This window comes from Maniola hyperantus, chromosome 16 (assembly GCF_902806685.2).
Source record: "Maniola hyperantus chromosome 16, iAphHyp1.2, whole genome shotgun sequence".
Taxonomy (NCBI): domain Eukaryota; kingdom Metazoa; phylum Arthropoda; class Insecta; order Lepidoptera; family Nymphalidae; genus Maniola; species Maniola hyperantus.
Genome location: NC_048551.1, coordinates 54059 through 79817, shown reverse-complemented (window position 1 = coordinate 79817; position 25759 = coordinate 54059). Strand labels below are relative to the sequence as shown.

Here is a 25759-nt window from a genome sequence, read left to right as displayed (position 1 = left end):
AGTCTCCATTAGGTATTGAATTTATTAAAATTACTAGCTGATGCCCGTGACTTCGTCCGCATAGATTTAGTTTTTCACAATCCCGTGGGAACTCTTTAATTTTCCGGGATAAAAGTAGCCTGTATCAATGGTTTTTAACTATATGCATGCAAAAAATCACGTCGATTCGTTGTTCCGTTGCGTCGTGATTGAATGACAAACCAACAAACAAACACTTTCGCATTTATAATATGGGTAGTTCAAGATGCTGGCAGCATTACCCCTTTGGATGGCCAAACTAATTCTTTGACCAAGGTAGCTGCCAGCTCTCGGGTCCCGGTTGGTCCCGGTTGATCATTTCGCAATTTCTTCAAAAAGAGCTTGAGCCCCCGGGCCCCACGGCCCCAAGGTCTCCACACCAAAAGACACGAATACGAAGCTTCCATCGAGGTTTTCATTTAGCATTAGGATGCATTTATATAGATTTACATATTATATGGAAAACATTACTATTTTCATCTCTGCTGCAAAGAAAACGAATGCTATGGATATGGAGACAGCTCAGATACGTCAACTATGACCATGATTAGCACAAATCCTGGCAAACCTATGCAATGGAGAGATATAGTATTAATTACTTGAATAAGGGTCATGTGTGATATACTTACTATGATGGAGAAGCAGTCTTAAGCTATAGAAATGTGAGAGTGTTGAGTAGCCACTTGGCAGCTCTAAATCCTAATAGAATGGCATTATGGAATAAAAATAAATATGTTTAAGTGACTGCTTTAAAAGCTCATTTTCATATAATTATAATTTTCTCTTTCAATATTCAACACAAAATATTTACAAAACAACAGAACAAAAGATTTCTTGTTAATAGCATAGCATAGAAAGGTAGATAACTAAAGGCCTTAATGTATGTAACTAATACAGTCAGTGGTCATCAGAAGAAGCTGGTGTAGTGTGGATCCGGATGCCGTGCATTTCAGCTATCTCAGTTCTCAAGGTGCTGGTGACGAGTCTGTGTTGCTTCACTGTGGACAGACCAATAAACTCTTTGGCTTCTATACTAATCTGTAAGGAAAGTTCAAAATTTAGGAAAAAACATTATTTTTTAAATCAATAATATAAAATGTATATAATTTATTTTATTTTCTGCTATCTGTTCAAGAGATGCAATGATATATTCATGCACTATGCACTTATCAGAATTTTTGTTTGTGAGCGGAACTAAAATATTTTCTTAGTAATCAGGAAAGTTACAAAATTTCATCAAACTCGGTGCAGGAATTTGGCAGGGACATAGAGTACATACTCAATTTTTTATTTAAATAAGCCTACCTACATTAATAGTTTTTTTTTTTAAAGACTTAGCCAATAGCTAAGATTTAAGGAAAAAGGTATTCTTACAGTAGCATTCCAATATATTTACAATAATATTATTTTTGTACGACAAAACATTCACAGTTACAAAAAAATCTGTGATCTCCATGATAGGCAAACTAGAAACAAAAATAAGCTAGCTACTCCTGCGCTCTGCCTCTGGAAGGTGGGAAAGTCATTTGTGGGAATGAGTGTAATATTTTATAACAAAATTCCACAAACAATTTTAGACTTGCCTTTACACAAGTTTAAAAGATGTGTTAAAAAAGTATGTTCCTAAAAAAAGCATATTATACATTCGAAGACTATGTAAATGATAAAAAAGCTTGGATTTGACTCGCTCCAGCAATGCACGGGGCTGCAATGGCTTGTATAGTATGATATAATAAAATTGTAAATTGTAAAATTAAAATTAAAAAGAGCAACCGCCGAGTTTCTTGCTGGTTCTTCTCGGTAGGAACGGCATTCCGAACCAGTGTTAATTAAATTAAAACTACCTGACGATTCGAAAGCGCTTGTAAAGTCTACTTGAATAAAAACATATTCTATTCTATTCCAAGTTAATTGATGACTAATATTTCCAATTAAGCGTGAAGCTTGTGCTAGGAGTAGGTACGACAATAGTGCAACGGGTGGGATTGATATTGAATTAGTTGACAATTGTTGTTGTTACCTCAAACATGGCGCCACAGCCGCCCGAAATGTCCTGTACACTGACGTAGGTAATACCTGGAAGTGACTGCTTCAATACTTCTGTGAGTTGTTGCTCCTTCGACACGGAGTTTTTCTCAAATGCAGTGCCGTTGCCGCCGACAGCACGACTCTGAAATTAGCAAATTAGGTAGATAAGTAAGTTAATTTAGTCTTCAGAAGTTATGCATGCTAATTAATGTTACTTTTTAACACCAAATAAGTTAATTTAGTCTTCAGAAGTTATGCATGCTAATTAATGTTACTTTTTAACACCAAATAAAGACTTCTATCAAAATATACAAGTGGACCTTGTAGGTTAGATATTATAAGCATTAGATTCATGGATATAAGGTTAAGACACGAGTCATGAGCGTAGAGTAAGTAACATGGTCATGAGGCAGATGAGCAGATCCAGCCCCAAATTCAAAAACATTCAAAATCAAAAGTGCTAAAAAAATGGTAACTTACCAATTTGTCTCTGTAGGGCGCAAATACTTTGATAAAATGACGAAACATCTCTCCAAGCGATCCGCTGATTATTTATAAGATGTTATTATTGAAATACAAATCACTCTGATAACATTTTTAAATTCTATCTTTATTCATCTTTATTTACATAACATTGAAGATAACCTAAAAACTGATGCACATACACAAGTGTGTTAATGTGTGTTATCTATGCAATCCCTATTAATCTGTGATCTATGGTAATCATTCATCTAAGATGCATACACAGATGTTCCTTTATAATCTATGGTTCCTTGCTGGATGCCAGACCATAGAGATAGTATACATCTCAGAACAAGTACTTGTGACTCTTACTGTTAGAGCGAGATAGCTAGATTTAAGCTCTTATTAGAACGTGACAAAATGATTATGTTTTGTCCTTATCACCGTGGCCACTTTTTTTGATTTGCCAAAATGTATTTGTACGTGAGTATTTGGCAAACAACGTAAAGTGAGGCTATGTTGACTCAAGTATTGTAAATAAATAGTTAATTGATTCATTTTATTGTTTTTTGTTTTTGAAGTTATTGTGCAATGGTGGGTTGCAGTATACTAGGCTACAATAGCCGAAGCGAACGTAAAACAGATGGAATAACATTTCACAAGTAAGTACCTCTGCTTGAGCAAGAGGAAATATATGCATATCTGGAAATATCTGTGGTAACCATAACGTGTTGCCACTCTTTTACATCTATGTGTCAAGGAGGTATTGGGGCCGATTCTCTTGTACACAATCTCTAAACTAAACTAAATTAACAGGTCTGAAACTAGTGCTATCCTTTACCGCAAGCAACATTATGAAAGGGATAGCAATAGATAAAGACGTGTCATTTTAGTTTAGTTTAAAAATTGTGTACAACGGAATTAGCCACATTGTTATCTAAGTCTATTTCAGGCACAGATATGTCCAGATATGCAACTAGCGTGGCCCCCTCAGTCCTTTTCGCTCAAGCAGAGGTACTTACGTCTTGTGAAATGTTATTCCATCTGTTTTACGTTCGCTTCGGCTATATCGGTGATAAGGACAAAACATAATCATTTTGTCACGTTCTAATAAGAGCTTAAATGCATTTAGCTATCTCGCTCTAACAGTAAGTGTCACAATAGGGCTACTTCTAATAGTCCTTATTCTGAGGTTTCAGGGAACCTCCGTTCGTGTAAAAGCGATACCTAGGTAGGTAGCTCCTGCAAGTTGCCTCAGCATCTAGTAATATAATAGATAATCAGCATGTTGCATTTGCATTTTGTTGTTTGTTTTGATGTCAGCCACAGAGCATATATATTTGTGATGTCCACAGACTACATTTTAATTGTCAGCGGTGATTGTCAGTATAAAAAGCTTTTATTTCTGGTCGGTGATAAAAAGTCATAACAAAAACACGTGTCTGTACATAGTACATTAATTTTATTTAAGAAATGTGTAAAATTATTTAACGAAGTAAGAATGCCTCCATATAAAGCAGGATTATTAAAACGGAAAGTTGATTCCAATAAATCGGACAAAAACTCTACGGACGACAAAGTAAGAACTAAAAGAACCCTTGAAGAAACCGGTTAAATATCTGATAAAGTATTGTTTTTATTGGTGTTTATTCATTTTGTAGGAATCAAGCAGTGGAAATGAAGCAGAGAACTTACTCGAAGGCGAGCTGGACGTGGAGGACGACGCCACAGACTCTGAACACGAAGACAGCGCTGCTTCAGACGGTGAACTAGATGTGAGCCAAGCATGGCCTCGGCTTTTGAAACTACATTTCATTACTTATGCCCGCGACTTCATCTGCGGGGTTTAGATTTTCTAAAAATCCTGTGGAAACTTGTATTTTATGTGTAATGCTAGTAGACAGATAAACACACTTTTGCATTTATAATATTAGTATGGATTTGATTTCATCGCTAAGTATACTTGCAATGCAGCAGGCTACTAATTGTTCTCTTGTGAAGGTGACGGGGGCGCCCCCGCCCACCATGCCCGGTGATTCCTCACTGATCTGTTAGTGTTGAATACTTCATAGTTATGGTGTACACATATAGACCTGTCAGCACTGCGGCAATCAGTGTAAGAAGAAAACCAGCTTAGTTCAAATTTATTTTCTTACTTTCATAGATTATATTGTAGGTAGATAATAGAGATACTTGGAGCAGAATCTGTCAATGTAATTATTATTGTTGCAGGAAGTGGTATTTGATGACAGTGCAGACTCCTTGCTGGAGGGCGACCCGCCAGCGGACCGGTCTTTAGATGAATCATCAGTAAGGAATTATTTCAAATTGTATGAGGTTAAACTTCAACTAGGGGGGTTAAGGACTGGGTCTCATAGTAGACTTGTGATTCAGTTTTGTTTGTAGAGCAAATACATGGCTTATCACATTCACAGTCACAGTTGTGTGTGGCTCGCAAGAACCACACGTTGCAGTCACGAGTGCATTTTGAGCTGATCAGTCAAGTAGCTAGGGAACATTGAAATGTGTGCTTTAGTGTTGAAATACAATTTTTAAGAAATAATACTCTTCCTAGGATTTAACAGATTCAGAAGGAAGTGACAGTGACATTGAAGATGCTAGTTCAGAAGCTAGTGACAGCGACGACAGGACGAGTGACGAGCAGGGAGAAGATGACAGCGGTGACAGTGGAGCAGAGACTGGCACTGCTCCGTCAGCCGGCTCCAGCGATGAGTCCTCCAAGAAAACACAGAAGAAAGCAAACAAGCAGAGCCCTAAACCAAAGCAGAGCCCTAAGCAGAAGCCTAAGCGGGTTGATAAGAAGCAGAAGAAGGAGATGTGCAGTATAGATGTATTAGCTAACAAGATCAAAGAAGCCGAGGTTGCAACGGAGCCTGTGCAGCAGAAAGGTCATTTATATTCCTTTTTATTTCACTTTGCCATATTTTGACTAGTTTTTGAGCTTGCAGCAGTAGCAGTGTCCCAACACGGGTACAAAAGGGGTTTATAATATGGTATTTTACACCAAACGAGAAGAAATGTATAAACAAGATAGTATTAGCAATAAGCAATAGAAATATGTTACTTTCAGTTTATAAAATTATATAATGAATTTTATAATTCACTTTTTATCTGTCCTACAAATACCTAAACGCATGATACTGTAGCCGCCATGTTCATTCCCACTGACGTCACATGGATTGAAATTGTAATATTTCACTAAGAAAACACTGTTGCCTTACCAATGTGTGTGACGTCATGACAGCTCATGAACATAAAAACACTGTTGCCTTACCAATGTGTGTGACGTCATGACAGCTCATGAACCTAAAAACACTGTTGCCTTACCAATGTGTGTGACGTCATGACAGCTCATGAACCTAAAAACACTGTTGCCTTACCAATGTGTGTGACGTCATGACAGCTCATGAACCTAAAAACACTGTTGCCTTACCAATGTGTGTGACGTCATGACAGCTCATGAACATTAAAAGAAGGTGGGTAGCGTTTTCGTGGCGAAATTTGACATGCACAATTTAAATATATTTTTATTGGACTTGCCTATCAATCGAATAAATTTTTGTAATTTTTTTGATTTAGGATCAATTTAAGACACTTTTCAAAAAAGGGTAAAATATTCTATAGTCCTGTTAAAAGCTGTTTGTTTGCCGTAGATGAGTATGAGTCGGGCGACACGTCGGATGAGGAGGACAGGGTGAACACGGTGGGCGAGGTGCCCATGTGGTGGTACAACGAGTACCCGCACGTGGGCTACGACCTGGACGGCCGCCGCCTCATCAAGCCGCCGCAGAGAGATCACATCGATGACTTCCTCAAGTCAGTATGAGTCAGGCGACACGTCGGACAAGGAGGACAGGGAGAACACGGTGGGCGAGGTGCCAATGTGGTGGTACAACGAGTACCCGCACGTGGCAGTGTTTTTAGGCTTCAAAATACAGATTCGGAATTTTGCTCACTGGTTTTAGGCAGCAAAGGACAGGTCCAGACTTTTTCTCTCTGGTTTTTTTAATTTTATTTAGGAAAACAAACAGCTAAACATATTACATAGTATTAACCTTAATCTAGAAATTTCATTAAGCCAGTGAAGTTTTCACAAAAAAAATTATAAATACTAGTTCCTACTTATCCCGATCGGGTAGATATAATTATATTTAACTTTGGCCCGCATACAATAGTTATAGGCAGTGTGTGGAATACGTGTGGAACAAGGAATGTGTGCTGCTGCCGACAACTTCTCTGTAAAGGTTTAGGTACACTATGTTTAATTTTATTTAATAAGTAAGTGCAATCTATCATTCCATTAACTAATTTATATAAGAAGGTTTGATCCTTATGTTCTGGTCTTAATTCCAAAGAAGTTTAACTGTTAACCGAGGAACCAAATCTTTTCTTAATGCATTTGAGAAATTTGCGCTGGATGCTCTCAATCGTATCTACGTGACAGGCATAGTGTGGGTCCCGACTTCCGAGCGGTAGAAGCGTGTTCCAACTGGGATCTTACCAGGGAGTTGTAAAGTAAAATAAGGGATTTTGGATTTTTAAAATCAGTTGTTTGGCGAAAGACAAACCCAAGCATCTTATAGGCTTTATTTTTAATTATATTAATCTGTGACTCAAAAGATAGTTGTTTATCCAACAATACGCCAAGGTCTCTCACCTCATCGACTCTGCGGCGTATTTTATTTTTGGTATTTTTGGAGTTTTAGGCAGCAAAGGACAGGTCCAGACTTTTTCTCTCTGGTTTTAGGCAGCAAAGGACAGGTCCAGACTTTTTCTCTCTGGTTTTAGGCAGCAAAGGACAGGTCCAGACTTTTTCTCTCTGGTTTTAGGCAGCAAAGGACAGGTCCAGACTTTTTCTCTCTGGTTTTAGGCAACAAATGACAGGTCCAGACATTTTCTCTCTGGTTTTAGGCAGCAAAGGACAGGTCCAGACTTTTTCTCTCTGGTTTTAGGCAGCCAAGGACAGGCCCAGACTTTTTCTCTTTGGTTTTAGGCAGCAAAGGACAGGACATGTGAAAATAACTATTATTTAGTGACTCTTCTTTTGTGTCTGTTACAAAGTTATAATGCAATTTCTATTTTCAGCCAACATAATTTAATGAACACAAGATGAAATTCATTTTGACAATATGTACTTGCAAATAAGAGATTTTTTATTGTTGTATATCCAATACAATAATGAATTTTTTGTTGTGTGTGAGATAGGAAGTGCGAAGATCCGGAGTTCTGGCGCACGGTGCGCGACCCGGCCACGGGGCAGGACGTGGTGCTGTCCAAGGAAGACCTGCAGCTCCTCGAGCGCATCAGAACCTCGCGAGTTCCCACGGCAGACCACGACGAGTATGAGGTACATTTGTTGTGTGTGAGATAGGAAGTGCGAAGAGCCGGAGTTCTGGCGCACGGTGCGCGACCCGGCCACGGGGCAGGACGTGGTGCTGTCCAAGGAAGACCTGCAGCTCCTCGAGCGCATCAGAACCTCGCGAGTTCCCACGGCAGACCACGACGAGTATGAGGTACATTTGTTGTGTGTGAGATAGGAAGTGCGAAGAGCCGGAGTTCTGGCGCACGGTGCGCGACCCGGCCACGGGGCAGGACGTGGTGCTGTCCAAGGAAGACCTGCAGCTCCTCGAGCGCATCAGAACCTCGCGAGTTCCCACGGCAGACCACGACGAGTATGAGGTACATTTGTTGTGTGTGAGATAGGAAGTGCGAAGAGCCGGAGTTCTGGCGCACGGTGCGCGACCCGGCCACGGGGCAGGACGTGGTGCTGTCCAAGGAAGACCTGCAGCTCCTCGAGCGCATCAAAACCTCGCGAGTTCCCACGGCAGACCACGACGAGTATGAGGTATATTTGTTGTGTGTGAGATAGGAAGTGCGAAGAGCCGGAGTTCTGGCGCACGGTGCGCGACCCGGCCACGGGGCAGGACGTGGTGCTGTCCAAGGAAGACCTGCAGCTCCTCGAGCGCATCAGAACCTCGCGAGTTCCCACGGCAGACCACGACGAGTATGAGGTATATTTGTTGTGTGTGAGATAGGAAGTGCGAAGAGCCGGAGTTCTGGCGCACGGTGCGCGACCCGGCCACGGGGCAGGACGTGGTGCTGTCCAAGGAAGACCTGCAGCTCCTCGAGCGCATCAGAACCTCGCGAGTTCCCACGGCAGACCACGACGAGTATGAGGTATATTTGTTGTGTGTGAGATAGGAAGTGCGAAGAGCCGGAGTTCTGGCGCACGGTGCGCGACCCGGCCACGGGGCAGGACGTGGTGCTGTCCAAGGAAGACCTGCAGCTCCTCGAGCGCATCAGAACCTCGCGAGTTCCCACGGCAGACCACGACGAGTATGAGGTATATTTGTTGTGTGTGAGATAGGAAGTGCGAAGAGCCGGAGTTCTGGCGCACGGTGCGCGACCCGGCCACGGGGCAGGACGTGGTGCTGTCCAAGGAAGACCTGCAGCTCCTCGAGCGCATCAGAACCTCGCGAGTTCCCACGGCAGACCACGATGAGTATGAGGTACATTTGTTGTCTCCCCACTTGCCCCTCTATTTCCCCTCCACCTCCCCTCACTTCCCCCTTACACTTTCCTACACCACAGCCACCCTCCGGCCACATCGCCAGTCGCCGTTGTACAATATTAGTCGCCAAGACAATATTTATGAGACTTGACTGCGTCTCTTATTCCGCCGTTTTTACATTTTCATGCTGCTAAACTTTAGCTGCCTGTTTTTATTTGACGCAAAAAAAACACTGCCAGTTTATTACTTGCCTAGTCGCCGTTTATTTTGTTAGCCGCCAGCAAAATAATAACCTTTTGATTTCTATTGGTTTTCATTTTTTCAAAAAGGAGGTGGTTGTTAATTTGGTCCGTTGTTTTTTTAAATGTATGTACATCGATTATTTCTAGGTTTCTGGACAGATTTGCAAATTTTTTAATCAACAGCTGAAGTTTCCGTGGTGGTTCCATAAAAATTTCTGAATTCAACTCCTTAATCCTGATGCTGCAGGGTTACTGCCCGCCCTAGTTATCAAGATCCAGGAAGTTTTCATAGTGAATTAATACTGTAGGTACCAAGCAACGACTTCATGCTTGGACTCCAAGTCCCAATTCCTTAACCCTGATGATGCAGGGTACAGCACTCCTAAACTATAGTGATTCAGGAACTGTGGATCATGCTACATTATTGAAGGTACCAAGCATATACTACATCATTCAACTTTGGATACCAGCTCCTCAATCCTGATGTTACAAGGTACTGAACTCCTAAGCCGTGTGTATTTGGAAAGTTTTGCTGGTGAACTGATATTTTAGGTACTTACCAAGCAATGACTACTACACTAAAAAGCTTAAAATAAAAATATATTAAAAAACCGAGGCGAGCATAATAAAAGAAACTAGAAATTAAAAGCGTAAAGCTCGCCCGACTTCAATACACATACACATGTACAAATAAAAAATATTTTTTACTTTGTAGTGATTTTGGAAGTCAGTTTTTTTAAATTTTCTTTTCACTCTTACATTAATTGAAGTGCCAAAATGATAGATATAGCTCAGTTAGTTTGAAGGCTGAAGTGGCAAAGTGGGGTGTATCGTTTGAAGAATTGAGAGGCATTGGGTTCTGAGATACTTGAACGACGATCTCGTGCCAGACAGCACAGACCCTCTGCCAGGTAATGCTGCAGATTGTATTAGTGTCAGATGGGAGTGTAACAAAGTGTTCTGACTCCGCAGCCGTGGCTGGAGTGGTTCTCGCGCGAGGTGCTGGCGACGCCGCTGCGCGCCTTCCCGGAGCACAAGCGCTCCTTCCTGCCGTCGCGCTCCGAGCAGCTGCAGGTGGCCAAGATCGTGCACGCGCTCAAGATGGGCTGGACCAAGACGCGCAAGCAGATCGCGGACGAGAGGAGGAAGAAGCGGGTACGTTGCTTCTCTGTGAACTTGTCGCGTACGCGGATGACGTCACCGAGCGGATCGAGGCTGCCACGAGACGGAAGATCGAGTCTGCTGCGGCCGACTCCATCTCCTTATTTGAGGATTGGGTCCAAAGGAACCGCCTCTCCTTTGCCCCTGCGAAATCGCAGACGGTAACGCTCAGGGGCAGGCTCCAGCGGGCTCCGCTCATCAAACTCGGTGGTGCGTCGATCAGGGCGGTGCGGTCTGTCGTTCGCCGAGCATGCGCGATCGATCGGGGAGCGCGCCGCTAATTGCTTCGGGAACATGTCGCGCGTGGCGACCTCTTCCTGGGGCATTCGATACCCCGCGTTGCGCGTTCTCTATCACGGCACCTATGTAGCATCGGTCGCGTCTGCTGCGGCGTGTTGGGCCGAGAGGGCGACGCTCTATGTTGTGCGGTCCCAGAGGCCGCGGCCCTGGAGGGGATCCGTGCTGCCCGTAGGACCGTGCTCAAAGCGGAGTTGAGCAGGCGTAAACGCGAGATCGGGTTGGCCATTGTTGCGGAGTGGCAAGCGCGCTGGACGGACGTGGCCGGTCGGCTCAGGGCAACCTGGGTCGCACCGGACTATGAGACCTCGCAGATCCTGACAGGCCATAGATGCTTCAACAAGCGCCTGCATGACCTGTGTCTCGTGGAGAGTGGTGCATGTTGTGCGGACTGGCGGAGGAGGACCTCCACCACGTCTTGTGGGAGTGTGCGCTGTACGAGGACCTCCGGTGCGCTCTGTTGGACGGGATTGTTCGCGAGGAAGAGGGTCCGGTTTACTACCAGGACCTCGTTGCTTCGGCGGAAAACTTCGGCAAGCTGCGGGAGTTCGCGCATCACTGGCACAAGAGACGAAACAGCTCGAACTTCCAAGCATAATGGCCTGAAACTGCTGGACTTGAGCCCATTGCGATTTAGGTGATATTTGTGTTACTTCTTGTTTATTGTAAACTGTGATTTGGTGGTTCCGTAGGAGCGCAACTTCTACAACCTGTGGGGTTCCAGCGATCAGGCGGAGTCGTCCAGGCCCGGCCCGCGCCACCTGCCCGCGCCGCGGCGCCCCCTGCCCTCGCACGCCGAGAGCTACAACCCTCCCCCGGAGTACCTGCTGGACCACAAGGAGGTACGTTACGATTTGGTGGTTCCGTAGGAGCGCAACTTCTACAACCTGTGGGGTTCCAGCGATCAGGCGGAGTCGTCCAGGCCCGGCCCGCGCCACCTGCCCGCGCCGCGGCGCCCCCTGCCCTCGCACGCCGAGAGCTACAACCCTCCCCCGGAGTACCTGCTGGACCACAAGGAGGTACGTTACGATTTGGTGGTTCCGTAGGAGCGCAACTTCTACAACCTGTGGGGTTCCAGCGATCAAGCGGAGTCGTAAAAAAAATAAAACCCCTACCTCCCCCAATGGTCTACTTTGTCTCTCCCCTCATCTAGCGGTGTGCAGGCTCGACCGTACCAAAGGGGAGATCTCCCACCGAGCGGTTGGTTGTGCTCGGTAGCGCCAGCTGGGCCGACGGTTATGTCTTGAAACTTCTATATATAGTCCAGATTGCAGAAAACTCCGTTAGTGCGATTACTATCGGCGGTACATTTGTTCGGGACTACGTCATCGGTTGAACAGCGCCATCTAGTTTCTATTGTGGTAACCGCCACAAGCCCATCTCTCCCCCTCATCTACCACATCTCTCCCTCGTTTACCCCATTTCCACATACCCCCCACCTCCCCCCACACTCCCCCTCTTCTACCCCATCTCGACACGTCGCCCCTACCTCACCCGAGGGAGGTGTCCCTTCTCTTTCATCTACTTACCCCACCTCCCCACTCTGTTTCATTTCCTTCACCTCCTCTTGACCTCCCTCTCATCTACCCCATCTGCCCCCAACCTCCCTCCCCCACTCCACCCGACCCCTCATTCTTGCCACCTCCCCCTATTTCCCCGTTGTCTACCCTATCTCCCCCGACCTTCCCGTTTATCTTGGCTTTATTTGTTAGTTGCCGGCACAGTTATTTGTTAACACAGTTTGTTCGTCGAGGGCGTTCTTTTGGATCCTGAGTGCAGCGAGGAATTCAACATACCTCACAAGAGAGAGGCCCGCGCTCACTCCCGCCCGCACGTTGCAGATGAAGGAGTGGGACAAGCTGGCGGAGACGCCGTGGAGGCGCAAGTACACGTTCCTGCCCTCCGCGCACGCCTGCCTGCGCGCCGTGCCCGCCTACCCGCGCTTCGTGCGCGAGCGCTTCCTGCGCTGCCTCGACCTCTACCTCGCGCCCAGGGCCATCAAGATGCGGGTGAGTTCGTACCTGTATCACTGCAACACGTCACCAGGGACGATGGCCCCGAGTCTCACGCCTGCCTGCGCGCCGTGCCCGCCTACCCGCGCTTCGTGCGCGAGCGCTTCCTGCGCTGCCTCGACCTCTACCTCGCGCCCAGGGCCATCAAGATGCGGGTGAGTTCGTACCTGTATCACTGCAACACGTCACCAGGGACGATGGCCCCGAGTCTCACGCCTGCCTGCGCGCCGTGCCCGCCTACCCGCGCTTCCTGCGCTGCCTCGACCTCTACCTCGCGCCCAGGGCCATCAAGATGCGGGTGAGTTCGTACCTGTATCACTGCAACACGTCACCAGGGACGATGGCCCCGAGTCTCACGCCTGCCTGCGCGCCGTGCCCGCCTACCCGCGCTTCCTGCGCTGCCTCGACCTCTACCTCGCGCCCAGGGCCATCAAGATGCGGGTGAGTTCGTACCTGTATCACTGCAACACGTCACCAGGGACGATGGCCCCGAGTCTCGCTAGCGATAACAATATGTTTTATTTTTGATGGTTCAGTTGACGATAAGCGCGGAGGACTTGGTGCCGAAGCTGCCGGCCCCACGCGACCTGCAGCCCTTCCCCACGGCCGAGGTGCAGTGCATGCGCGGCCACGGCGCGCTGGTGCGCAGCGTGGACTTCGACCCGTCGGGCCAGTACGTCGTGTCGGCGAGCGACGACGGCACCATCAAAGGTAACCGCCACCACCACCACCACCACCACCACCACCACCACCACCACCGCTGTATGCGTGGAGCACTCGCCCAGCTAGTAGCTCCCAGTCGCCTCGGGCGCCATACATTTTCAAAGTGCCTCTTTTGCCATTTTTATGTATATATTTATATTCATATTTATTTTTATTTAGACAAAACGAAAAGTGAACAATTTACACCACACTTTTAGACCAAAGCACTAGATAATAGTACATAGTAGTCAGACTTGTTCAGACCAGAGTGCACTCTAATGTTCGGAGTGTCGGTCGGAAGACGGCACTGGTGGGAGAGTGCACTCTAATGTTCGGAGTGTCGGTCGGAAGACGGCACTGGTGGGAGAGTGCACTCTAATGTTCGGAGTGTCGGTCGGAAGACGGCACTGGTGCGAGAGTGCACTCTAATGTTCGGAGTGTCGGTCGGAAGACGGCACTGGTGCGAGAGTGCACTCTAATGTTCGGAGTGTCGGTCGGAAGACGGCACTGGTGCGAGAGTGCACTCTAATGTTCGGAGTGTCGGTCGGAAGACGGCACTGGTGCGAGAGTGCACTCTAATGTTCGGAGTGTCGGTCGGAAGACGGCACTGGTGGGAGAGTGCACTCTAATGTTCGGAGTGTCGGTCGGAAGACGGCACTGGTGGGAGAGTGCACTCTAATGTTCGGAGTGTCGGTCGGAAGACGGCACTGGTGGGAGAGTGCACTCTAATGTTCGGAGTGTCGGTCGGAAGACGGCACTGGTGCGAGAGTGCACTCTAATGTTCGGAGTGTCGGTCGGAAGACGGCACTGGTGGGAGAGTGCACTCTAATGTTCGGAGTGTCGGTCGGAAGACGGCACTGGTGCGAGAGTGCACTCTAATGTTCGGAGTGTCGGTCGGAAGACGGCACTGGTGGGAGAGTGCACTCTAATGTTCGGAGTGTCGGTCGGAAGACGGCACTGGTGCGAGAGTGCACTCTAATGTTCGGAGTGTCGGTCGGAAGACGGCACTGGTGGGAGAGTGCACTCTAATGTTCGGAGTGTCGGTCGGAAGACGGCACTGGTGGGAGAGTGCACTCTAATGTTCGGAGTGTCGGTCGGAAGACGGCACTGGTGGGACAGAAACACATGCATAAAGTTTTATCATCATTTAAGGTTAGCAGATTATTGTCATACCACCCCTTAGCTAGACGAAGGCCATATTCGGCTTTTTGGATGGTACTTCTCACGTCGAGGCTGAAAATAACAAAACAGTGTCATCTGCAAAACATAGAGATTATGAGTCTGTCTGATTGTCTGTCAGCTGTCAGTCAATAGTGAACAAAAGTCATTAAGATAGATATTGAACAAGACAGTTCTGACAGGTTCTCCTTCTGCCATCGTTGTCGGCACTGCTGCCTGATGTGCCTGATGCTCTCAACGCGTAATAACGTTTTCGCCGATTGTCGGTTCAGTGTGCAGGTGCTGCGAAGGTAATGCTGGGCCTTCCAATGACGAAGTGTCCAGGAGGGGGGGGGGGGGGGGTAGTTCATTGGGACAGGGTGAAAGGGAACATTAAGTATTGCCTCCACTTGAGCAAACAAAGTAGAATTTTCCTCAAACGCATGGTAGGTGGTTGTAGGGCACTGCACGCCAGCCTCCCAGATACACACAAAGTGAGGAGCATACGCAGGGTTATTCCCGTTGAGTCACACCCCCGTGTGTAACACTGTGACACAAGGTGCCTAAAATTTCAAAACATTCCCGTTGAGTAACACTGTTACACAACGGGAATATTCACTTGGCAATACACATGCATGGCCAAATACCAATTCATAAGGAGTATATTTAGTTTCACTATGAACTGTTGTGTTGTACGAAAATTTCCAAAAGGGAATCCAAGAACTCCATGAATTTGGAAAACCGTTAGTTTGTATTCTAAGAAAATTACCTAACCCTTTATGTGTATTTTCTAACGCACCAATAGATTCATGATGATAAGCAGTCGATAACATTTTTTCTATACCTAAAATTTTACAAGTTTCTTTCATTATAGAACTAATAAATTCAGATCCTCTATCCGTGCCAATTATCCTTGGAACGCCGTAAGATAAAATAAATTTTTCCACAAAAATTTTAGCAACCTCTTCAGCTGATTTTGTAACTAATGGGTATGCTTCTAAATATTTTGTTAATTCGCATTGAATTGTTAGTATATATTTATATCCAAAATCATCTTTATCTATAGGACCAACAATATCTTAAAAATACTTTATCTAAAGCTGAAGATGCTGTCGTTGTTACAGTTAGAGGTTCTCGAATATACCTATGATGCTTACACTTTTGACACTTAATACACTTTTTAATAAACTCGATGACATCTGTTTCCATCCCTGGCCAATAATAATAATTTTTAATATTGTTAAGTGTTCTCCTTACTCCTGCATGTCCACTTGTAGGTAACAAATGGAAATCATTTAATATAAGTTTCTTTTTATCATTATCACTTATTCTTTCCACATTATTTATTACACAAAACCTAAGATTTTCTTTATTTTTACTTGTATCATCTTTTATTTTATTCAACATTGTTTTAATCATTTTCAAGTTATGTTCATTTTTAATTATAACGAGCTCTTTTATATTTATCTCTTCACACATATCTTCCAATTCTTTCAACAAGTCGTCTCGCGTTCTTATTGATAAAGAATTTGGGTTCAAACATGAATATATAGTCAACTTTTCCTTAACGTACATAACGTACAACGCGTTTATTTAGTCTTTTATTATTTAAAATATCTAACCACTTTCTCTTATCGATTAATGTCAGTTCCGTGTCATTAGTAGTCTTTTTTAGTATCTCAACAACGTTAGGTTGATCAGTCCTTACGTTGTCTACATGTTGTCTAAATGCCGGTACGTCCTTGTTTGTAATAATATTATTATTCTCACATTCTCTCGCTTTCTTAGTCTGAGCACGTGTCATCACATTAACATTCTTCACACTTACATACTTCTCATTCATACTCTTCAACTCATTAGATTCCACAATCATACGAGATAATGCATCTGCAGCTACATTACTCTTTCCCTTTACATACTCAACAACAAAATCATACTCTTCCAGACAAAGTCTAAATTTTGTTAAACGACTGGTAGGATTTCTCATTCCAAATAAATATATTAATGGTTTATGATCTGTTTTTATCCTGAATTTACGAGCATATAAATAAGGCCTAAAATATTTTACTGACCATACTATAGCTAGTAGTTCTTTTTCTATAATTGGGTAATTTAGTTCTGCTTTATTTAGATTTCTGCTCGCATAAGCGATTGGTTTACCGTTTTTATTGCATAATACACTACCTATTGCAAAACCTGAACTGTCTGTTTCTAAAACAAATTCATTATTTTCTGAAAAATCTGGATAACTCAATACTGGAGGATTAATTAGAATATTTTTTAATGTGTTAAAAGCTTCTTCACATTCAGATCACCAATTAAAAATTGCATCTTTTTTTGCGAGTTTATTTAGAGGTAAGACAATATCTGCAAAGTTTTTTACGAATTTTCTATAGTAGTTAGCGAACGCTACGAAACGTTTTACATCATCAGTTGATTTTGGAACCGGATAATTCTTTACCACTTTCACCTTTTCTGGATCTGGTAAAATTCCACTGTTTGAAATAACATGGCCTAAATATAAAAGTTCCTTCTTCAAAAATTCACATTTTGAAGGATTTAACTTGAGGTTAACTTTTCGAAGTCTTTCAAAAATTGTAATTAAATTTTTATTATGATCTTCCAAATTTCTACCTAAAACTATTAAATCGTCTAGGTATATCAGACATTTTTCATAATTCAAGCCTGCCATAGCTACTGTCATTGCTCTAGAAAAAGCACTTGGGCTGATTTTCAGACCCATAGGCAGTCTTTTCATTTGATATTGACCTTGATCAGTCGAAAAAGCAGTATACTTTCTACTTTCTGGATCTAATTCAATTTGATAATACCCTTGCGATAAATCAAGATGTGAAAAATATATGAAACCTGATAACGAATCTAGAATATCTGTGATATTGGGTAGTGGGAATTTGTCATCTTTTATGTTATCATTAAGCTTTCTATAATCTATAACAACTCTCCATTTTCTTTCGCCTGTTTTATCTACCTTTTTTGGAACTATAAGTAATGGACTTGACCAATCACTAACTGACTCTTCTATAATATCATTTTTAAGTAACTCTTCAACCTGTTTTTTAATTTCTTGTTTTTGTGCAAAGGGTAACCTATATGGTTTACTATAAACCGCTGAGGTATTGTCTTTCAATTTAATATCTTGCTTGTAAATATTCGTTACACTCAATTTATCATTTGGTAAGTGGAAAATATCACTATACTTAGCACAAATATTTTCAATTGTACTTTGTTCTTCCTTATTCAAATAAGATTCCAACTTTAATAAACAAAATAATTCACGCGTGCGTGATGGGCTTAATAAACTAGAACTAAACTTACTTATATAATACTCATCTGCATCATGCACAATAGGCTTAATATTTCTTAAAACTACTTTATTTTCTGTCGTATTTAATATCTTAACAGGTAAACACCCATTTTTTGGCGAACAAATTGAATTCGCTATGAATACACCATTAGCCACTTCATCGCTTACAATTACGCAATCTTTATTGAGATTAGTAGGAATATACTTAATAACTTCACATCTAGGTTCTATTTCTAACACGTCATCAAAGTTAAGCGCTAATCTTACAGTACTAAATCTATTCCTTAATATTAAACACTTATTTTTATAGTTCACAATGCCACGGTATTTTAATAGAAAGTCTTGTCCTAAAATTCCAGATGAATTACATGGTAAATCGCGAAATACATAAAATTTTTGTATGAATTTTTTGGCATAGCAGTAGAGATCTAAAAATACATAACCTTCTGACATAAGACCGCCACCAACTCCATGAATCTCAAACTCATCAGCATAAAACTGTGGTTGATTTCTAAGTTTATTCAATGAACTACGCTTAATAGCGCAAATTGATGCTCCTGTATCCACTAATAAGTCTACTGTCTGACCGTAACGCCTAAAGTTCACCCAATTTATGCTATTTCCTGATAAAATGAATTTAGGGACGAAAAAATTTTTCTGAACTCTCGTTGTTTTCAGTTGACGAAGGAGCAGCATAATTTATTTTCCTCTGATTCCTATTTGTAAAAGCTCCTCGTGAACTCCTATTGTTATTTTGCCACTGATATGTACCACAACGACCTCGAGTTGGGTTTGCACCCCTGAACGCATTTCTGGCAGATGAAAAACCACGATAATAATAGGAATATCTTTGGGAATTATTATGAAAGTGATCGTTGTTATGATACGAATTATTATAATATGACCTTGGATAATATTGTGGCCTTCCCCTATTAAAGTTATTATAACCACGTCTACCACGAAATTGACCTCTTTGATATGTCATGAAAGGAGGAGGAGGATTCACTAAGGATTCGTCCTCCGCTGCTCTTATTGCATCTTTCAGAGTGCTATAGTTGCGTGCGGCTATGATCGTGCTTAATTTTTGGCTCCGCAGCCCATCTGCAAACCGTTTTATAGCATTTTTTTCATTTAATGGCCGCAAAATTTCGTATTTTGACGGCTCTCCGTCAGCCTGTGAAATCGTTAATTCTACGAATAATTTTTCAATTTCCTGTCCAAATTCTTCAATCGACTTGTTAGCCTGAACGGTCGATTGTAGTTTACTTTGTAGTGCTACATCGGATTTTTTAGTTAACAGATGCAATTTCATGTCCCGCAATAAAGATTCTACATCGTCGTATTTTGTATTAAGGCGTAGCTTAGCATTACGCGAAAGGCGTGTTTTCAAGATAAAATTCACAAGTAAGCATTTAGTTTCGGTATTTAGCATCGAATTATAAAGTTCAATTGCATCTATTAATTTTTGCGTAACACTTTCATCGTCGGTTTTCATGTACTATCCCTATTACTTCTAAATAACTATTATAACATTTATTAGCCTCACTGTACTTTTTCACTAACAAGTCCCCTTTTCTTCTAGTAGGTCCGATTTTCACTAAAAAAGTCCTTAATTGGTTTAATTCCACTAATATCGTGACTAATTGTTCTAATTCCATATATTAATTTTTATAAGTTCACACTTAAGTAACAGGTGCAATTCTCGGAAAAAGGTCACAGTACATTTCATTTACATCGTAGGTACACTGTTCACAAACACTGGGTCGGGTCACGTCGGCCAAATTTCTCGGAACGTCGCGTCGCGGGGCTCAAATATGCGCTGAAGTCACCATCTCCGGGGGCCTCGTTACAACATTCATTTCTCGTCGTAGGATATTAATTGATTTTTCTTGACATCTTTTATAGAAATACCACACAATAGCCATCATCATTATCGACAACACCACTATTAATAAAATATCACTTAATTCCAATTCTGAATAAAGTCGACTAGCGCTGGCCTCGCCATTGGCATTTTGCGCCACAACGATGGTCTTTTCTTTCTTCTTTTGACTTGGGATATTTCTTCCCCATTTTCTACCTTCATCGCTTCTTCTCAAGTCCTTAGAGCAGGGTCGCCATGTGGTGATTGGTGTTGGTGATGATGATAGAAATAAAACGTCTGATCATGTTGAGCGTAAAGCGTGTAATAATCGAGAATGCATTAATACAATGTAACGTGCAACGTTAGCAGTTTTGGGGCAAGCTGGTGTTACAGCGGGCTTACGGTTGGAGACACACCAAGCCTACACTACAGTAGTATGTATCTAATTTAATTTTCTTTTATGTTTCATGTTTCAACACATTTGAACTAGAAGTCTACAGCTTAAATAATAAATAGAGAGTTTAAAAAATGTTTATGTAATAAAATGTTTATATACAAATTATATACAATTACAATATTTATATACAAAATTACCAAACGTTTTTTGAGACAATGAATTGAAGAAATGCAAGTCCTGAGCGTTCTAAAAAAAACGCTCTTTCTCACTGGGTGAGCAAAAGTTTGCTCACTGGTCTTAGGCAGCAAAGGCGCCCTTTTCGAGGGGAAAAAGTATTTAGTGGTAGTAAATAATTACAAATAGTATGGCCCCTTAGAGTTGTGTGGTGTGGGTGGTTGCAACTTGCAGTGTGGGAGACGAGCACGGGGCGCTGCCTGCGCACCGTGGCGCTGGGGGCGCTGGGGGCGCCGGGCGAGGCGGTCACGGCCGCGGCCTGGACGCCCGTGGCCGGCCTCAGCCTCGTGGCCGTGGCGCTGGGCCGGCGTCTGCTGCTGCTCAACCCGGGCGCCGCCGTGGGCGCCGCGCGCGTGGCGCTGCGCACGGACGAGCTGCTGCAGGACGAGCCCGGCCAGCACGACGCCACCAGTGAGTGCTAATGTACAAACAAACACCACCACACCACCACACCACCACACCACCACACCACCACACGGACGAGTGACGACCCCAAGCAACCATCCACAGTCCACAGTCCACACTTATGTTTCGCGTCACGATTTGTTGAACACGGCTTGAAAAGTGGTTTTAAATTCGAATGTTGACACTATTTTTTTTAAACTGGTTTTACGGTTCTGGATTCTAGCCCTTTTGAGCCTTGTTGGCACTAATTTCGTCAGTGTTGCATGTAACAAAATTTTAATTACCCCAGTTTCTATGAAATTATAACTGTACAAATGGGCATGATGGCGAATCGGTGAGAACATATCACATAAACAATAGAGACTGATGCATGAGGACAACTTATCATTTTTTCAAAAATAAAAATACGTCCACCTCCTAGATCTTCCTCCGAGCGGTTGTTATACTCGGGGATTGCTGGTCTAAGTCTTGTATTATCTCGGAACTTGCATATTCTGAGGACTTGTAAGTCTTCTGAGGCTAACACTTCGTTATCGGATTCAGGCTTCGCAGTGACTGGTTGAAGATACCTGTGGTGCCATCTAGTGACATCGTTGTGAGTTAGAATGCGCCCCAACGCAACTTATGCTTGAACGTTGCAGTGGACGAGCGCACGTCGTCGTGCGTGCAGTGGGAGCGCGCGGACGCCGTGCAGTGGGCGCGCGGCGTGCGGCTCGCGCTCTCGCACTTCCGGCCGCTCACACACGTTCGTAACATTTATTGTATAATTGTATCTTCACATCTTACAATGATTTGATGAAGTTTGAAAGGAATTCATTGTTAAAGGAGAACTTCTTAAGTAGCTGGCAGTAAACGGGTGCCAAACAGAACAACTATTTCAAATTTAATTTCTTTATCAATACTTATAATAAAATTGTGAATATGGGTAAACAGTGCAGATGTTACAAAAACAAAAAGGTACAGCCCTATTATGTATTAGCACGCAGTATTTTACTTTCACACACTTGTATACAATTCCGCGATAAATCCATCTTTTATCGATGTGTTTTAAAGTATTATAGTATCATTCAAAGTTCTATTTTTTACTTGTTACATGATGAAAATCTTTTGTGACTCATTTTCATAAATAAAATTGCAAACGTGTTTATGTTTAGTCTTTTACTACAACCGCGCGTAAATGTAAGACATACCAATGTTTTAATAACCTTGTATTGTTATGGTTTCCTTTTTGAATTATATAAAACTATAGTCCGATTTTCAATTCCAGAGACCAACATGACGTTTCGTGTGTTGTTTTATTTTTACGGCTCTTTAATAGTGATATGGTGCAATCGATACTTACCGATAAATATTTGTAGGTATTCTTGTCAGATGTGTAATGAGAACAAAATGTGTTGAAAATAATTCCGATTCGAATGAAATAAGTATGGGCTGATTCTCAATTTATGAGTTTTACATACTATTTAAAAAATTCCTAAGGTGAATTAGTTTTTGTATGTTTTGTTACTAATTATTCTTAAAGTCTTTCAAATAATATTATTGTGATTAGCGCTACTTTTTAATCTCGTACTTACACATTTCGTATGTTTATTTTACTCGTTATGCACGAAATATTATTTTATTAACAATTTTTATCTGAACCGGAACCATGAGGACAACACTATTTTTGTTAAGCTGGTATCATTATTCTTTAGTTTGATATTTCTAGTTGTCATTGCAGTCTCTGGGATTAAAAAATAGACTATAGTTGAATTATGAATTGCTTCTAAAATTTCGAATGATGCCATCGATTAAGGTTATGTTTCAACATTTACATATAGTCCCAGTTGGAAGTGTCGTACAGGTCGGGTCGTACCGCAGGTGTCGTGGCACGCTAAGGGCGACTACATGTGCGTGACGCTGGCGGACGCGGCGTCACGCGCCGTGGTGGTGCACCAGCTGTCGCGGCGCCGCAGCCAGCTGCCCTTCCGCCGCGCCAAGGGGCTGGTGCAGTGCGCGCTGTTCCATCCGCACAGGCCGCAGCTGCTGGTGGCCACGCAGCGCGTGGTGCGCGTGTACGACCTGGTGAAGCAGGAGCTGGTGCGCAAGCTGCAGACCGGCGCGCAGTGGATCAGCTCGCTGGCCGTGCACCCCGCCGGGGACAACCTGCTCGTCTCCTCCTACGACCGGAAACTCATCTGGTGAGTACGCTCAACCCGCTTCTGATGATGATGATTCCGTGCAACTCTTCAGTTTCAACCGAAACGCCAAATATTAATTTTCAACACATACACATACAACACAACACACAATACACAATACAACTTGGAAAATCACGAACTTTCATTTAAATTTCCATCCACTATTTAACCTCTAGAATTTTCGAAAATTCTTTTTTAGTAAGTACGTCGTGAAACTACTCTGACAATAAATCTTCAAGCAAGATCTCAAATTCTTTTAAAAATTTCAAATTTCAAATAGATTGTGCGTCGATCCACGAGTCAGTCAGCACAGTCTGCTGAATGTGTAAACAGATTTATTGCTAGGCAGTTGAATTAGATTGTGCGTCGATCCACGAGTCAGTCAGCACAGTCTGCTGAATGTGTAAACAGATTTATTGCTAGGCAGTTGAATTAGATTGTGCGTCGATCCACGAGTCAGTCAGCACAGTCTGCTGAATGTGTAAACAGATTTATTGCTAGGCAGTTGAATTAGATTGTGCGTCGATCCACGAGTCAGTCAGCACAGTCTGCTGAATGTGTAAACAGATTTATTGCTAGGCAGTTGAATTAGATTGTGCGTCGATCCACGAGTCAGTCAGCACAGTCTGCTGAATGTGTAAACAGATTTATTGCTAGGCAGTTGAATTAGATTGTGCGTCGATCCACGAGTCAGTCAGCACAGTCTGCTGAATGTGTAAACAGATTTATTGCTAGGCAGTTGAATTAGATTCACTCGATTCGAAAGCACTTGCAAGTTTATTTGAATAAAAGCAAAAAATGTAGTCTATTTTTGGTGGTGAATTTGTGGAATCCCGCCTTCAGGTTCGACCTGGAGCTGTCGTCGCGGCCCTACCAGACGCTGCGGCTGCACGGCCGCGCCGTGCGCGCGCTCGCCTTCCACCGCCGCTACCCGCTGTTCGCGTCCGCGGGCGACGACCCCTACCTCGTGGTGTCGCACGGCATGGTCTACAAGTGAGTTGTTGCCATGCTTGGCTCCCGCCTTCAGGTTCGACCTGGAGCTGTCGTCGCGGCCCTACCAGACGCTGCGGCTGCACGGCCGCGCCGTGCGCGCGCTCGCCTTCCACCGCCGCTACCCGCTGTTCGCGTCCGCGGGCGACGACCCCTACCTCGTGGTGTCGCACGGCATGGTCTACAAGTGAGTTGTTGCCATGCTTGGCTCCCGCCTTCAGGTTCGACCTGGAGCTGTCGTCGCGGCCCTACCAGACGCTGCGGCTGCACGGCCGCGCCGTGCGCGCGCTCGCCTTCCACCGCCGCTACCCGCTGTTCGCGTCCGCGGGCGACGACCCCTACCTCGTGGTGTCGCACGGCATGGTCTACAAGTGAGTTGTTGCCATGCTTGGCTCCCGCCTTCAGGTTCGACCTGGAGCTGTCGTCGCGGCCCTACCAGACGCTGCGGCTGCACGGCCGCGCCGTGCGCGCGCTCGCCTTCCACCGCCGCTACCCGCTGTTCGCGTCCGCGGGCGACGACCCCTACCTCGTGGTGTCGCACGGCATGGTCTACAAGTGAGTTGTTGCCATGCTTGGCTCCCGCCTTCAGGTTCGACCTGGAGCTGTCGTCGCGGCCCTACCAGACGCTGCGGCTGCACGGCCGCGCCGTGCGCGCGCTCGCCTTCCACCGCCGCTACCCGCTGTTCGCGTCCGCGGGCGACGACCCCTACCTCGTGGTGTCGCACGGCATGGTCTACAAGTAAAACACTTTCATCGTCCTGTTCTCGCTCAGATGATACCTTGGAACTATTAAATTTTTCGGCGACTTAATTTATCAGCTCAGATTTGACAAAATTATAGCATTTCCTATGTAACGGTCTATTTGGGCTGCAAATTGCAAACACGAGTCTCAGTTTTTATCTAGTGTTTTGTGATGTGTCTAAAAGTGTGGTGTAAGATGTTAACTGTTCATTAAGTCTATAAAAAACAAAATTAACTTGGTGAAGTTTGATAGTAATCAATGTTCATCCCGGCAGTGACCTGCTGCAGAACCCGCTGCTAGTGCCGCTGAAGCAGCTGGCGGGCCCCGAGCGGCGCGGCGAGCTGTGCGTGCTAGGCCTGCGGTGGCACCCCGCGCAGCCCTGGCTGCTGGCCGCGGCCGCCGACCACACGCTGCGCCTCTACGCCTAATCCTGCACCACTAACACGAATATATCAATTATAGTAAAAGCTGGTTTCATTGCCCTTTTACCCTACTTCCCGTTAGTACTATTATGTATTCTGTGGTACTACTAACAATCCTCCTATAAAAGTCCTTTTTGCTTGAAATAAAGTTTATTTATTTATTTATTTATTTTCTCAATTTTCCTGCAGATATAATCACTATGACAGACGTGAAAATCCGATGTTGGAGCATCTAATATAGAGAACTGGATTTAAAAAGAGGTCTTATATGGTTCTGTATATTGGAGTACGTCAGATGGCAGCACTGTCGAACTTTTGAACAAATTTAAAGAATGCAAAATTTTCCTTAGAAATGTGCAAGGTCTATTACTATAGCAACATTACAAAAAAAAATTAGTGCAGAGTGAGTAGAAGGTGTAGTCCAATAATCTATGGTGTAGGCCATAGATTATCTACTATTTTGGTCACATAATATTTGTTTGAGTCTGTAGAAGTACAACCCAGAGAGTGAGCCAGTGTTGTCGTTGATACGGCAATTACCGTAATGTACGGTAATTCGAGCACATAATTTCAGACGATACGGCATAC

General features: G+C 43.9%; 2 protein-coding genes and 1 pseudogene across 2 annotated transcripts; 1 reads left to right on the top strand and 2 right to left on the bottom strand.

The window, feature by feature from the left end:
* Positions 1–753: 753 nt before the first annotated feature.
* On the bottom strand, positions 754–2732 carry LOC117989335 (bolA-like protein 3). Its single transcript, XM_034976679.2, has 3 exons — positions 2527–2732; positions 2039–2188; positions 754–1056 (listed from the first exon to the last, which is right to left on the bottom strand). The coding sequence occupies exons 1-3, from the start codon at positions 2572–2574 to the stop codon at positions 916–918; spliced, it is 339 nt and encodes a 112-aa protein (XP_034832570.1). The 5' UTR covers positions 2575–2732; the 3' UTR covers positions 754–915.
* A 1161-nt stretch (positions 2733–3893) lies between these two features.
* On the top strand, positions 3894–25224 carry LOC117989420 (ribosome biogenesis protein BOP1 homolog). The gene is made up of 15 exons (XM_034976777.2): positions 3894–4087; positions 4170–4283; positions 4741–4818; positions 5084–5417; positions 6183–6345; positions 7735–7876; positions 10255–10437; positions 11433–11582; positions 12582–12749; positions 13289–13463; positions 20607–20843; positions 21479–21582; positions 22698–23017; positions 23861–24010; positions 25024–25224. The coding sequence occupies exons 1-15, from the start codon at positions 4010–4012 to the stop codon at positions 25175–25177; spliced, it is 2550 nt and encodes an 849-aa protein (XP_034832668.1). The 5' UTR covers positions 3894–4009; the 3' UTR covers positions 25178–25224.
* Positions 17273–20144, bottom strand: LOC138403406 (uncharacterized; annotated as a pseudogene).
* Positions 25225–25759: the final 535 nt, after the last annotated feature.

What these genes read in the sequence shown, in the direction of transcription:
- LOC117989335 (XM_034976679.2), bottom strand. Translation starts at nt 2,574, where the DNA reads ATGTTTCGTCATTTTATCAAAGTATTTGCGCCCTACAGAGACAAATTG. An exon ending in CGCCCTACAGAGACAAATTG is followed by an intron (nt 2,189 to 2,526) that starts GTAAGTTACCAT and finishes TGCTAATTTCAG; the next exon opens with AGTCGTGCTGTCGGCGGCAA. An exon ending in GCTGTGGCGCCATGTTTGAG is followed by an intron (nt 1,057 to 2,038) that starts GTAACAACAACA and finishes CTTTCCTTACAG; the next exon opens with ATTAGTATAGAAGCCAAAGA.
- LOC117989420 (XM_034976777.2), top strand. Translation starts at nt 4,010, where the DNA reads ATGCCTCCATATAAAGCAGGATTATTAAAACGGAAAGTTGATTCCAAT. An exon ending in GGTCTTTAGATGAATCATCA is followed by an intron (nt 4,819 to 5,083) that starts GTAAGGAATTAT and finishes TACTCTTCCTAG; the next exon opens with GATTTAACAGATTCAGAAGG. An exon ending in ACCTGCTGGACCACAAGGAG is followed by an intron (nt 11,583 to 12,581) that starts GTACGTTACGAT and finishes CGCACGTTGCAG; the next exon opens with ATGAAGGAGTGGGACAAGCT.